Genomic DNA, 14743 nt, shown 5'->3' with positions numbered 1-14743 from the left:
ATAAATTTTAAAATGGACTTATGGTTTATACACCATTTCTCACACAAAAATAAGCATTCAAAATAATTAACCTTGACATAAAAATGTGCATACCTTTGGACACACTTTTGACTGTGCATAAGAACATTTTTCTTCATTTGTGTCTAATCTGGTATATCAAGTAGCAAATTAATAAAATGACCATCAAAACTACAATTTTCAATCAATGTAGTCTACATCCCTGATGGAAAACAAATACTCAAATCAGAGTTAACCTGGCACTGATTATTTATGTTCATTTACATATTATTCATTGGTGCTCTATTAAATTTAAGATATTTCAATGAAATTCATGCATGGGCAAAAGGGCAAAAGATTGGCTTGTCACATGATGATGACTGACCTATGAGCCCAGAAATTATGAATTATGCGTGTGTCCTATATAAGTATATATAAATAAACCATTAATGAGAAGTAGCTAACTGCTCAGAGATCTCTCAATCATTCCTGAGCTGCTGTGTGCCAACCATTTTGGATAGCATAATCAAAACATCACTCAGAAGCATCTGATCTCAGACCAACCTTAAAACAGACTAATATTAATATACAAATCAGAGACATGATTTTCACTCCATCAGTGTGTACGTAGTGTGTAGTGTCAATTTATTCTAACTTTGTTTCCAAATAGCCTGAATCAACTCACACATCTTTCGTTAGTTGTTAGATTGTGGAAAGATATGATTATTTGTTTAGATTGATGTATTCATTACACATAAATGCAATTAAATAAAATGTCTTTTTTTTTCTTTGTAAAATTTTACAATGAAAATTAACTGCTATGATGGAGATTACAGACTGAAACTGGTGTGTACCAAAATAATCCTAGATTTAAGAGGATTATGTGATGCTGGGAATTAAAATAACGCACCTGTGCAATAGTACAATCAGGACACCAGCTTCGGATCAGCAGTAGTTTGTGGAAGGCATTGAGGAGGCTGTCGTAACCATCTGGAAATGAGGCTTCTTCTGGAGCTGGTTCATCAAACCAGCACTTCCAGGCTCGATCGTTGTGTGCCACTTGAGCCAGTAGGTTTGTGAAGGGATACAGGTTAGATAAGTGTACCAGGTTTAGCCAAGTCATATCCAGAATCCACCGCCTTGGCTTTGGCTCCACTGAGTTTAGGTCAAGAGACGCCCCACCTAGCAAGAAAAAATAAAGCTTACTCCATTTTAATAAGATGTCTGTAACAATAACATACATTATCCATTATAAGTACTGTGTCTAATGTATATGACAAATTGAATCTGGGTGCATTAAAGTAAGATAATATCTACGGGTAAAACATTGTAATAAGATTTCCAGACAGTATAGCTGTGGAAGCCTTATAGCCATTACTGTTTTGATGGGTTTAAGACAATGATCTTATAGATGTGAGGGCTACAGCAAAGTTTGTCAAAGTTTACAGGCATATTAAAACTGTTCTATAGATTTAAAGGGTTGATACGCTTTCCATCTGACTTATCACAGGAAAAAATACATTCATGAAAAACTTTTTAAACTTCCTTTTAATTTAGAACATTGTGTATTTTTATTATGTAAACAATGTTTCAATTGTTTCCAGTTTCAAAACATACCATTTACTTCTCAGTTCATACAATCAATAAACTGTCAGTCAGGAATGTCTATGTCATGCACCCAACTGGTCACCAGAGGTCCTCGTGCCCTGAGTACCAGTGGTCTCCATGGTGATGTATCATTCTCCGATGTGTCCCATTACCCTCATCGCCTCATATAACCTCATCACCTCATATTACTCTCTCCATGCCTCTCAGTTGTTGTGAAATATGACCAGCATCTACTGTCTGTATACTGAACCTGTTATTATTGCCTATGTGGATATCTACTTTTTGCCAGTATTCTGTTATGATTTATACAGCCCTTGTCTGTCTGTTTTTGCTACTCTGCCTCCTGGCTCTTGTTCTCTGCTTGCCCCTGACCAATTTTTGCCTCTAGCTCTTTGGCTTTTTGCTTAATAAAATCCTGCATAGTAAACTTTTGCTTATGCAAGAGTCTTTGTGGTTACAGTCAAGGATAGTAAACACATTTACAAATCACTGCTTAATTACTCTAATTATCAGAACATGGTCTTTTAAAAAGTACTTGTTCGATTTTGCATATTTTCAAATAAATCCTACTCTGATTGTGCATGTACTTAGTTTTAGATATGTAATAAAATAAAAACTACTACCAAATCCTTTGCTAATGTAAAAGACTACAGGGTTATATTTTTGGGTTATGTGATTTTGCAAAATATTATTACCAATTACATTATACCCCTAAGAATATCTAAGGATTTTGGTGTAGAATCAAGCTGATAAACTGCAAGGACATTTTAGTTTTAATTTGTGTTAATAATAAATAATAATAATAATAAAGTGTGTTAATAATTCTAGAAGGGACTGTACTTTCTGGCTGTGTTATCCTGCAACATTGTATTATCATAAGCATAATTCAATGACCTAAATATGTGTTTCAGATGTGCAATTATGAGAGCATTTTACATCATGTTAATGTTTTGCTCTTCAGTTCTGTTTACATATACATGGTCCAATAAACTAAATCATTCCACTTTTCATATACAAACATATTTTAAATGGCTATAAGCTTTTCATTTGTTTTGTTTTATGACAAAATTCATTTTTAAAAAAAACAAACAAACAAAAAACATGATTTTAGCCCTGCAATCGTGAAATATTCCCAATAGATGCAGATGTTGCTTTTGGCTTAGGCCTGAACTCTGTGACCTGGTGGGTAATTACAGTTTTCACAAATTAAAATAAGCAATAACTAAAACCCCAAATGTGGTATGGTGTTTTGTGAAAAGGTGAATACAGAAAAATTTAAATATCTTTTAGTAAAAGTTTGCCTAAATAATCAAATTCTGTAGAAAATGTTGATGATGATAGTCAGATCACATTATCTTTTGAAAAATAGCATCATAGGAGTGATGATTCAACAAAGAATTTTATCTTACAAAGGCTAGTGTTTTCCAAAAAACTTCTTATAGGACATTTGGTTATATATGGTGGTTAAAATATGATATCCTAACATATACTTGATGCTGTAATTAGCAATGTATGAAATGAAATGAAACAATACCTTCTCCCTTATGCCTTATGTTTCATTGTTCACTTATGATTCTGAATTGCATAAACCATAATTATTATTGTGCACATAATGTATAGGGGTATGATTAGTTATACAAAGTTTGTCACATGAAGCATAACACATCATTATACCTTTGATGAAAGCCTGGAACTCATTGTGAGAAATGTTTCTCGCTTGAAGGTCTATCTTTAGGGTCAAGAGAAGGGTGAAGAGGAATTTATGGTCTTCATAGAGGCCTCGTACTGTGTAGCAAAACGCCTCATAGGTAAGATAATCCATGATATAATCCAGTCTTTTTGAGGTAATCTGAGATTTTGGTGACTTCTCCAGAGAACTGTCAAAAATGCCAAGAAACTGGCGAAGTGAAGTCTGGTACATGACATTGATCAGACTCATTTCTACAATGAGGAAGTAGAGGATGCTCCCCCTTGTGGCGATTGGTCGATACTCCTCACGGGCATGATTAATCTTTATTTCAGTCTCCGCTGCTACTGATAACTTCTCCCTAACCTTTTAATGGATAGGAAATAGTTTACACAAACCAAAGAAATATTTATATCAAGGTGAAATTAGGTGAATATATATTTTCAGGTGAAATTCACTTTTGTTAGACTTTTATCCAGGGTAATTGTCATGCCTACCACTGACATATATCACAAACTCTATTTGCCAGAATCCCATGTCCAGACACACCCCTTAGCACTTATTTGCTCTAGCTAATCCAATTATTAATCATACCTGCACCTTGCGCGCATATATATATATATATATATATATATATATATATATATATATATATATATATATACACACACACACACACACACACACACACACACACACACATACACACATTTTTAACATTTATTTATTTACACATTTTCATCCTCAAAATATAGTATGCTATAAAAGTATACAAAAAAATATCCTCAAAGTAATCAAGCATGTGAAAATGCAGCATTCTCAATTAGCCTGGGCTAAACAGATTTTTGTTATTATTCAAAATTTGATTTTGGCATCAATTTCTTTTGGTTACCTTTGGCATAACCTTTTGTTTAATTATACAGTGTTATGCAAAAATCCTAGTGCCCTCCTACTAGTGCCCCCCCCCCCCCCCCCATTTTCTGCTTAAATTTATTAATGCTGTTTTTTCATTTACTTTATAATTATTGTTTATTTGCATTAATGTGTTATTGTATGAGTGAGGCCTAATATGACATTCATGAGAAAGTGCCTCTAATATGACATTTATTGTAGACATTTTGTTCTGTAAAATTAATATAAATAGCACTGGCTCATGGTTGTCATGTACAATAAAGTGAATACCTCTTAAAACAGGATGCATGAACACCCACGTACCTCCTCTGCAGTGTCTTTGGTAATTCTGAGCACCTCTATCAGGGACTCATCCTCCACTAGTGAGCCCTGTGCGCTAGTGAGTCTGTATAACAGATTGTCCTCCAGCTCCTGCATCTTCCGCTTGTTGGATGTGACCTCTGACAACATTTTTACTCGCTCTGATTCCATTTCCTTAGGAGGAGAGAAAATTATCAGAATTTTTTATTTGGCCCTTCATGGTTGGTTGTTAGTGTTTGCATATATATCAGTTGCAGTTTGTGCAAACAACAAAAAAGTAGCCAAAAATTACATTCTGATAAAGGGTACAGATGATGAGACCATGGTGTGTGAGAAGAAGCATGTTCACCTAACTGTGTGTATGCCTGTGTGCATGTGCATTTTTACCTTCAGACACACAAATACAGGCACTACTTATAAAATGGAGAACAGCACTTCCAAGATCACTTATATGGCTATGAACAATAATGGATGGGAGTGTCTCAGTCTCACCTGTTTCTCTGTGAGTATTACACGACCAAGCAACTGGTCTTCCAGACCCCTCATTGTGACAGTAAAGTCCACAATTGCAGTCTTTGCGCTAACCTCAGGGCTGTAGGCTGGGTTGGGCAATTTTGTTGTGATGTAAAGGGTGAATTCCTTCATTACGTCCACTTCTTTATCTCCCGCTTTAACCTATTTCAAGAGAGAAACTGAATTATGCAATACAGATGATAAATAAGAGCTGCATCAAAATATAACAATTTGCTGGAAGTGCACTGTTAATTTAAGTGCATACAGCATAACTGCATAAGATCTCTACTGATAATACAGCATTGTTATACTTTATATGTTGAGCCAGATTTGATGAAGTTCTTCTCTAAAATGTTATCGAGAACAGGATCCAACTCTTCCCCAACATCTTCAATGAGAAGTGGTTTCCCAAGAGACAAGGAATCTTCAAGGTGAGCTCGAAAATATTTGTGATTTAAAGATGTCACCTAGTGATAAGAAAGTCAAACAATAACATTTATACACAATGTAAAAAGTGCCTCTAATATGACATTCATTACTTGACCCTTGCCAAACTTTAAAACCATTCAGTTTTCTACTTGTGCACCAGTGTAAAATTGTGTTAGTACCTGTAGACCATTATTACTCTCGCGGTTCTTTATCCATGTCTTTCCCTGACCCTGGGGGTCAATAAGAAGGGGATAGCGGGAAGCTCCAGAGACAATGATGCCATTTTGGATGGATAAGTCATCACTCGGAAGGCCCTGAAGGTTCCATTCACCTATAGTGGCATTGTCCACTAGCATAGTGATAACACTGAAACTCTAAAATCAAATAAACAGACACTAAATGCAATGACCTATGCAGCCATATAATAAAATAGACCATACAGTCATCTCATGCTCCTTAATCAAAGCAATGGATTAATTTTGATTACATTTTTTAAACAGGAATAATTGAAAAGAGAATTCAAAAATGAATTATTGAACTAATGGAATTAAAACTTATTCACTGTGGTTTTTAAAAGGCAAATATGAACATACCTCAGTGTATGGAATTTGGTTGTTGTTCATTTCTTTTTTCCACTGCTGAATAAGAAGGTTACGATATTCTTGGTTGAAGGGACCAGCATAGGACAGAAAACCAGTAGCCAGCAACACGTCTCCCACTAGATGCTGAATTTGCCTCTGGAACTCAATACTGCTTTCTGTCCAGCGAATCTAATACAGACAGATTCTCATGCACACATATTCCATGTAAGAATAACAGTAAAATCAGTTGCCTTAAACTGGCACTTACATAGACCTTTTCATATTTAATGAAGGTTTCAGTAATCTATATCCCTGGTTACATTTGAGAAAATGCATAATCCTGATTTTAGTGCCAATGGTACATCAGTCAACAGGTAAAAGAACTCCTCATCATCAGCCATGTACCAAGTCTCCTCAATCCCAGAGTGCAGTTCTTGTTAGGTGAAAGTGAATGCATCCATATAAGTCTCAAAGGTGAAAGCATCTACAAATGCTGCTATGAAGCTAAATAAGGATCTGTATGCTGCAAGCGATCATGGCCAGGCTAACCTTCTCTCCGCGAAGTCCATCAATGAGGGTCATCGCGTTGGACATCTTCCTGCGGCACCCTTCAGCATCCTCCAGCAGTGATTGTTTCTCTCTCATTGCAGCATCATAAATCGCCTGTGCCATACAGTGAGTGGCTTGCTTTTTTGTTTTTACTAAGATTCATTTCAAACAATTCATACAATTCAATTCATACAATTCAAATTAAGATTTTTTCAAACTCTTTGGATTAAAAAAACAACAACTCGTTTTCCTACATTAAAAGATGACAATATTTGATGACAGTAATTTAATGATATTCAGACACGAATAAAAAACACAACAGGCTTTGTTTAAAAAAACTAACAAAAAAAGAAAGAAAGAAAATTTGTTCCATACGTAAACTTTTATTTTAAGTAAAGTAATATTTATGGTATACATATTTGTTCAGTTATTAATTTAGAAATTATAGTGAAACATGACAAACTGATCTGAGTATAATTTATAATGCACATTTAACTCTAAAATTAAACCTGTCTGACACACCTGTGCCTCGTCCAGTTCTTTCTGCTTGGCATCCAGCTGTTCCTGAGCTCTGGACAGTTCATTCTGAGCCACAGCAAGACGGGCCTCTTGCAGTTTCAAATTAGCCTAGAAATGGCAATTCCAAATAGAAAGAATATGATATTACAGGCTATACTCCAGCCCATCGTTATATTAAAAATAAATTTATAGCTAATTTAAAACCATCACCATCAAGCTAATAAAATATTTCTACCTTCAGGGGCAAGACTTCTTTATTGATGCCAAAAAAGTCCACCATAGCCTCAGTCCAGGAGCAAAGTCCAGCCACATTGCCACAAATCCGCTTGGCTGACTCCAGATTATAATCCTCCATACTCAGATAAGGAAAAACGAGCTCAACAACCTCTTCAGTAATGGTATCCTTTTAAGTTAAAACAACAGAGACAATATTTCACTGTGCTACTGCATAGAAATTTCTATTGGCAATATGTGAGCCAACAAGGCAATTTAAATAGCATTCTCAATACTAACATGACCGGAGTCAATCTTGTTCTCTGTACCTAGTAACTTTTTATTACTTATTTGGTCATCAATATTGGTTTTACGTGTGATAAATAAGAAAACGGAACCTGTATAAAGGAGAAAAATCATTGCAGGTTACATATAGAGTAAGAAAAGAGTGAAATAAACAGAAGTTCCATTGACCAATTCCTTTTCAAACCTTCATACTGATATTAACAGAGTATGACCTTTGAGAAGAGCAATCTTTTTTCCATATACTAGAGTTGTTCATTCCTAGCATTCAAGTGCAATGTAGTAGTCTTCTTATGACTGCCTACAGCATCGTGATGTTGCTTCTTTAAACCTGATTTGCCTCACTTGCCAGCATGGGCTTAATTGATAATCTTGCAGAATTAGTGCATGTCCAAACAAAGAAACATACAAAACAGAAAACATGTTTTAACTGGCATTATTTTACATCACTTTTTATCTTTTAATGCAGCAGATCCAATGTAGGACACATTGATGTCAAGTACCAATGCTTTGCTATAACATAAACTTATGCAGTATACAGAAAATTCATACACACCCCTTTTTGGTTTCAGTGTGTACACTGACCTTATTGAAGTTGAGCAGCATGCTGAGAAAGCCTGAGTTGTTCATCAGTTTGAGGGCTTCGGTCCAAGAGGGTCTTGGGCAAGGCTTCTCAGGGTCCATGGTGACAGAATCCACCCGACGCTGGAACAGCAGCAGCACACTGTCCATAATGCGCATGATCAGATGTGGTGGCTTACCCAACTTTCGCACTGTTGCAATATCTGCTGGCTTTATTGTCTAGCAAAAACAGAAAGAACAGAACTGATTCATAAAGCTAAATCCTAAATCCATGATGATCCTGTAAAATCCACATCAATTTTGCATTTGAAATTTACATTGGTAAGAATGTCTATCTTTGCAAAGGAAACTAGACCTGAAATGCATTATGGTCGATATTTCCTTTAATATTACAATACTTCCATTGATTCATCTTATAACTAAGTTATAATAATATAAAAAAGCACAAAGTCCATCACTGATCACCATCAAAAAGAAAATTTGCCCTAGACTTGACACCTGCCTGAAGTGCAGCCTCCGCAGCGGCCAGAGCAGGTTTGGCTGCTTCCAGTTTCGACTCTGCTGCTTTCTTATCCCCTGCTATTTCATCCACAATGGCCTGGGCCTTGTCTTTCACTTTTTGCACCTGTGTCTTAACCTTCTCAGCCGCTTGTGCTTTGATGGTGACCTCTTGAAGGACAACATCTGCTTTATGAGATGCCACCTCCAGCTCCTGTTCTTTAACTGCCAGGTCTTTGGAGAGCTGTTTTACACCCTGTTCTGCTTCCATTAGTCTATCAAGACCTGTGGATGGCATTTAGGGAGCTCTTAATAATGATTTAAAAATGCACGTACCAGCATTATATTAAAACTAGGCGGTGTAATGCTTATTTTTACAATGCATATTCAAGTATAGAGGGATACATACCAGAATTCATTCGTTCTGCTAGCATTCCCACATTCGCAATCTTCTCAGAGTAAATGGTCTGGTATCCTTTAATGAAAGATAAGTATGATTTAGGTGTCACATAGGTCTGTCGTCTATAGCGCTGGAAGTACTCAGTGCACATTTGTGCCACCTTATCCTGAAAGGTTCCCATTGTGCCCATTACACTCTGCTTAACTTCCACAGAGCACTGGAATGGATAGCTGGCCAAGAAGTACTGAGCTACTGCCACCAGAGCATCTTTGGGCCATCTTTGGAACCAGTCAATGGTGCATCCAGAGATCAGACCTGGAAACTTTACGGCGCGTGAACGAAGTTTCTCCCCAACAGGAGAGAAACAAAGCATCACATGGAGGTTACTACGCACTCTGGACAGGAAGTAGTTGTACAAGTTATCAGTGGTGGGAGGGCAGCGAGGGTGTTGACGCTTCAGGGAGGGGATTAGTTCCTGGGTGATTTCATCTACTTCATCGCGGGCAAACAGGTTGGAAACTTCACCTGATGCCACTACATTGGTCATGTACTCCAGAAATGATTCATCTTTGATGTCATTGTCTGTAAAGATGAAGGTGACACCTTTGCCCTGTAGTCCTGCTGTTCTGTACAGGGTCTTCAAGTCCTCCATGAGATTAGTCACGTTGTAGGTCCTTTAAAGAATGATTTATGAATTCTTATCATATTTACATACACAATCATCTTAAATGTCACAGTATAAAAAAAAAACAACAACTTGGTCACTGAACTGTAAATTTACAAAATGACACACCAATTTTTCATTTGACGTACAACACTACTATTTTAAAAATATACAAAAATAATTTTTGTATATTATATGAAAAGGCTGTTATGTGTAAACATAGAACACTATGTTCTCGAGAATAAAGATAAAAACATATGTCCATATAAATCGGCTGTGGGGGTGTAAGGGGTCACCGTGTAAGGGTGATCTGGAAGCTCTCATAACCAGCAATGAAGGAGGCCAGTCGTGTGAGGCTCTGCTTCCCAGATCCTCCCACTCCGACTAACAGTGCATTGCCTTGGGGTGTGCGGATTATCCGTGATATCTTTATTAGGTGGATCATTGCATCCTGTGGGGATAGGAACAATAATTACAGCCATGAAGGTTCATTATCACCAATAGCTCCAGTTTACTCTTAGAGAACAAACAAATGGGAGGACAATCCATGTGTGATAAAAGGGAAAGAACACTGCTAGGCAGAGAAAACAAGGTCATTTTTAAATTGTTCCATGACAGGAGACAACTTCTTGACAACCTCTTGGGGAAAAAAAAATCCTTCATATGTTTTAAAGAAGTGCCCTTTATTGTAACTGACCTTGAAGAAGACCAGGTCCATATTAGTGCCTCTCACAGATTCATTATACTGTTGCAGAAATAGGGCAAGACGTTCTGATAGAACTGAGAAGGAGGGAATAGGCTCATAGATTTTTGGAGCCAAAACTTCAGTGTCTTCAGGTTCATCTCCTGTCATTTCTGGAGCATCTCTAAGGAAATCCACAAAATACTCCTCCCATAGACCACATCCCACCAGACCAGATCCATGGTCTTCCTCGATGATCTGAAGAGAAAGGAACATGCCAGAAACTAGAGGTCATTATTGAATATTTACACCACTGAAAGAATCACAGGTTCAAAGCTTATATTAAAAGTTCCAGGAAAAAACTTTAATAAGAGGGGACCATATGTCATTTCTCAACCAAAACTGATTAGTGTATATACAAGTATTGGATTTCACTAATCTGGTACACTTACCCTTTCTAGAATGCCATCAAAGATCTCCCTGTCATTCTGGTCGATGAAGCGGTCAGCAATGACTCTTGTACACTCATGGTGAGAGAGAGAGACCAGTACCTCTTGCCCTCTACACACCTCTGCTCCTATGGAGAGAATCCCCTGCCATATCCTACTCAAGTCCCGCAAGTTAAAAATATAGTGGAATTTTGCAGGAGAAGGCAGCATCTACGATAGACAAACAATAACAGACATTTGTTTTCATTACTTTTTTAATTTATTTAAAACTCACTGAAAAATAATACTTAAACTTCTGAATGTTATTTTTGCACAGAAGCATGAAAGCACATCCAGACTATAGTAGAAATGTTCCAGCCAAGATCAATGCATGAAGGCCATAAGGAAGCATCACTTCCTAGTGATTGTATCTTCAGCTTCCAGTTGTGCATACACTAATGATCTGAGCACTGTTTCATAATATTTTTATAATGTCCCAATGTGATTTTAAAGTCCTATACATGTAGAATATTACTAATTGTTCGAGCTTTAATTTAGTCTCATATTTTCCATTTCAGAAGAAACAGAATATGCACAACCATTAGAAAAACACATATGGCCAAGTACATAAAACACTCATAAAATAAACAAAGAAATGATAATCAGATACAGACTGAGGAGAGATACAAGTCTGCTCCTCTACCATGACGTATAAGACGAACTGAACTCATTAACTCATTGCAACCATGTAGTTCTGTTTTGGTAAAATGTACAAATGCGTAAAATTTTTATGTTACTGGCAGTTTTCAGCATACCACTGGTCTCATGACTAACGATTCAGTCATCTGTCTCTTGATGTGGGTCTCTAATAGATATTTACTCATTTACTTGTCATTTTTGATTGAGTTTTACTTTCGGCATAATTTACGGCAGCAGTAAGTTGACACTTCTGTAATAATTATCACCATGATAACTTGAGAATAGGAATTAAAAACAGTACATTAAATACATTGTACATTACACTAAATAAATTATGCTTGGTGTAGTGCAGTTACTGTTATGTTTTTATAATCTGAGCCCCAACATCTGTATATTAATACTGCATAATTTGCACTCTTATTTTCTATGTGAAGCTTTACCTTAGTTTTAATAGCTTGCCACACCTTCCTGATAGTGGGGACCAGTGCAGCAGCCAATGAGCACACATCCTCTGTGAAGCCCCTTTCTAAGCAGAAATATCCAGATGCCAGGGTGTGAAAGATTTTATCTATGGATGAATTAGAAGGCAGCGTGCAGTTGAATACACAGAACTGGCGTTTAAGGCGCTGAGGGATGTCATTGCGGCCTCCTCCGGGGTGTATCATAGCTGCTACCAGCTGCATGTCCACAATAGTGATGAACTCGCCAGGCCGTTCCAAACTGTAAAAGCCTCTTTGTTCCATCAGCTGACGTACAATTTCATTAGTTATCTGAGAATGAAAAACACTATTATTCAATTGTTATTAACAAAGAAGCCCTACTTTTTCAGTAGCTCAGTGGTCAAGGTACTCGACTTGCAGTCGGAAGGTTGCCATTGCCAAGTTGCCATTGTTGGGGCCCTGAACAAGACCCTTATCCCTCAATTGCTCAACTTGTCTTCAGTCATAAGTGTAAATTGCTTTGGACAAAAGTGTCAGCTAAATGCCATAAACATAAATGCTATAACTTTATATAAAACAAAACCTTCCAATATGGTCTATAAATGATTACATTTTGAATACTCATATTTACATGTGTTAGAGTGTTTTTGTTTGGGGGGGGGGGGGGGGATTGAAGGGTTTCTTTCATTTTTGTATTTTAACACAGCTTTAAAGAAAAGGCACAGCTGCAGATACTATTTGCCTCTGACTCTATATAATGTATTTATGTGTTTATATCTGATGCACATAACTTCCCTTGTTTCTTTTGCTTCCTTCTGCATTTCCTTCCTCATACTCTGGGCTAGTGCAGCCTGGTACTAGGTGTAGTAAATACATATATTTATTCTTCAATGCAGCCTTTACAGCTGACTGTCTTACCTGGTCTCCCCACTCATTGATTACTGGCATGTTTATATCATCAATGAAAACAGTCATCCGTTTCCCTGCAGGTGGTCCATATGTTGTGCCCATACGCTTGTCAATGTAGCTCTCAATAGTTTGCTGAAACATACTGGGGAGGGTTGCTGAGGAGAAGTTCAGGCTTTTACTCAGGTGTGTCTCGGGCTCATACTTGCTGGTATAACCCTACAGAAAGGGTAATAAAAGTTGATTATGTTGGCGTCACATACATGGTACTCATGTATGTGCTCGGTACTCAGACACACATGGTACTCAGACATGTTTGGAAAATATTATGATTGAATTTGTGTCACCAGTCCCCTTAGCAGAGCAGGCTGTTAAGAGGATCAAGAAAAATACTTAATGTTAGACTCATTGTCAAAACAGCACACAAACTGCATGTAACTCACCAACATTGATAAGGTTGTAATCTGATAACACTGTTAAGATTAAAAATCAGATTAACTGTCACTATAAGGAAAGCTTGGTTTCTGAGCTGCATGTAAGGGGAGGGGGTTGAGGGTTTGTCTCCATGCTCTCTTGTGTTTGTTCTTTTGTTTTTGTCTTTTTTTTCTTTTTTTTTTTGGACAAGCTCCTTACTTTTTTGTGCTATCCGCTGTCTACTACCAACCCCAGAATGTTTTAACACCAATGCTTTCAGAATTACTTTAAATAAAACCATTTCAACTATGTTTGCATCCTGCTGCACGTCATTACAGCATGGAAATCATCGAACTGAAAAAGGCTTGTCCGTTATGCTGTCACTGTGTAAATATTAGGTGCAAAATGACTGTTTTTAAAAACTGGGCATGGTTGCCATGTATGCATTTTCCAATTGCTACAGATTACAGATTGCATATCTAATTTAAAAATAATTAACCCTGTGACTAATTTTTACAGTAATTTGCAAAATAAATCCATTACAGTTTGAGTAAAGTAATTAGTACTTTGGAACAGGTCCCTTTCTTTGAACAGATACCTCCAGGTTTTTGGGCATTTGACTTTAGGATATTTCTGTTTCTCAGAAACAGCAGATTTTTAGCAACTTTATTAAAATCATCTTGGCCACATTCATTGTTGAACATTTCTTTTAAATTGATATTTAAGCACTTTGCCCAATGAAAGCTTTCCAGTGTGAGCCAGTAGCCACTCTTAGATGTTTCTAAGAGAAGTCTTATATGGTGAACATGGTTAGAGACGTGTGATGTAAGCAAGATTGCATTCTTACTTGCTGATATTCAATTAAAATTTTTTATAGCATTTTAAATAAGCATGCGTTTTGCTGTTCTTATACCAAAACACTGAATATGACTGCAGATTCTATACTGTTGTGAGGCATGAGAATAAACATTCTCCAATTCATCACTCATAAAGGAACTGGAAATTTTAACTTAATTACATTAACAGGCGCTTACTACAGATTAATTTTAGTAAGACAGCCACAAGACAGTAAAACAGCCATAAAACAATGGTCCTGAACAGGGCACCACTTAAAGAACTTTTATACTGGCGTGTGTATGACCTTGCATGACCACACAGATTGGCACAGACTGGTATGTGCACTCTGCAAACTCAGAGTACTTTGGCTCCAACTTCTCAACTGGTCCCACTTGGAATTCTCATCAAGAAATGGATTACGTCATGCAACAATCTGGAATAAGTGCACAAGGGTTTGTTTCTATGATTCCCAGAAAATCAACCAGGAGACGAATGCTTTCCATGGGGCGTCTTGGTCTAACTCCAGCACAATACTGAATCTAAATGCAAGCTTTGCTCCATGCTTTCCCTCTCCAGTGTTGC

General features: G+C 37.0%; 1 protein-coding gene across 1 annotated transcript in view; it reads right to left on the bottom strand.

Annotated features, from left to right (window-relative positions):
* The window catches only part of dnah5l (dynein, axonemal, heavy chain 5 like), a 69555-nt gene that overhangs the window by 8179 nt on the left and 46633 nt on the right, over window positions 1–14743 (bottom strand). Inside the window, exons 52-69 of the mRNA XM_027026907.2 lie at window positions 12923–13129; window positions 12005–12334; window positions 10890–11096; window positions 10453–10695; window positions 10052–10206; window positions 9101–9765; window positions 8696–8976; window positions 8197–8412; window positions 7331–7498; window positions 7099–7203; window positions 6577–6690; window positions 6040–6216; window positions 5626–5820; window positions 5329–5484; window positions 4997–5179; window positions 4508–4678; window positions 3280–3658; window positions 908–1179 (exon numbers count right to left, since the gene is read on the bottom strand). Of these exons, the coding sequence (XP_026882708.2) occupies window positions 908–1179; window positions 3280–3658; window positions 4508–4678; window positions 4997–5179; window positions 5329–5484; window positions 5626–5820; window positions 6040–6216; window positions 6577–6690; window positions 7099–7203; window positions 7331–7498; window positions 8197–8412; window positions 8696–8976; window positions 9101–9765; window positions 10052–10206; window positions 10453–10695; window positions 10890–11096; window positions 12005–12334; window positions 12923–13129 (4224 nt within the window). The remainder of the gene's footprint in view (window positions 1–907; window positions 1180–3279; window positions 3659–4507; window positions 4679–4996; window positions 5180–5328; window positions 5485–5625; window positions 5821–6039; window positions 6217–6576; window positions 6691–7098; window positions 7204–7330; window positions 7499–8196; window positions 8413–8695; window positions 8977–9100; window positions 9766–10051; window positions 10207–10452; window positions 10696–10889; window positions 11097–12004; window positions 12335–12922; window positions 13130–14743) is intronic.

This window comes from Electrophorus electricus, chromosome 10 (assembly GCF_013358815.1).
Source record: "Electrophorus electricus isolate fEleEle1 chromosome 10, fEleEle1.pri, whole genome shotgun sequence".
Taxonomy (NCBI): Eukaryota; Metazoa; Chordata; class Actinopteri; order Gymnotiformes; family Gymnotidae; genus Electrophorus; species Electrophorus electricus.
Note: the sequence above shows the minus strand (reverse complement) of the source record. Positions and strands in the feature narration are given on the sequence as shown.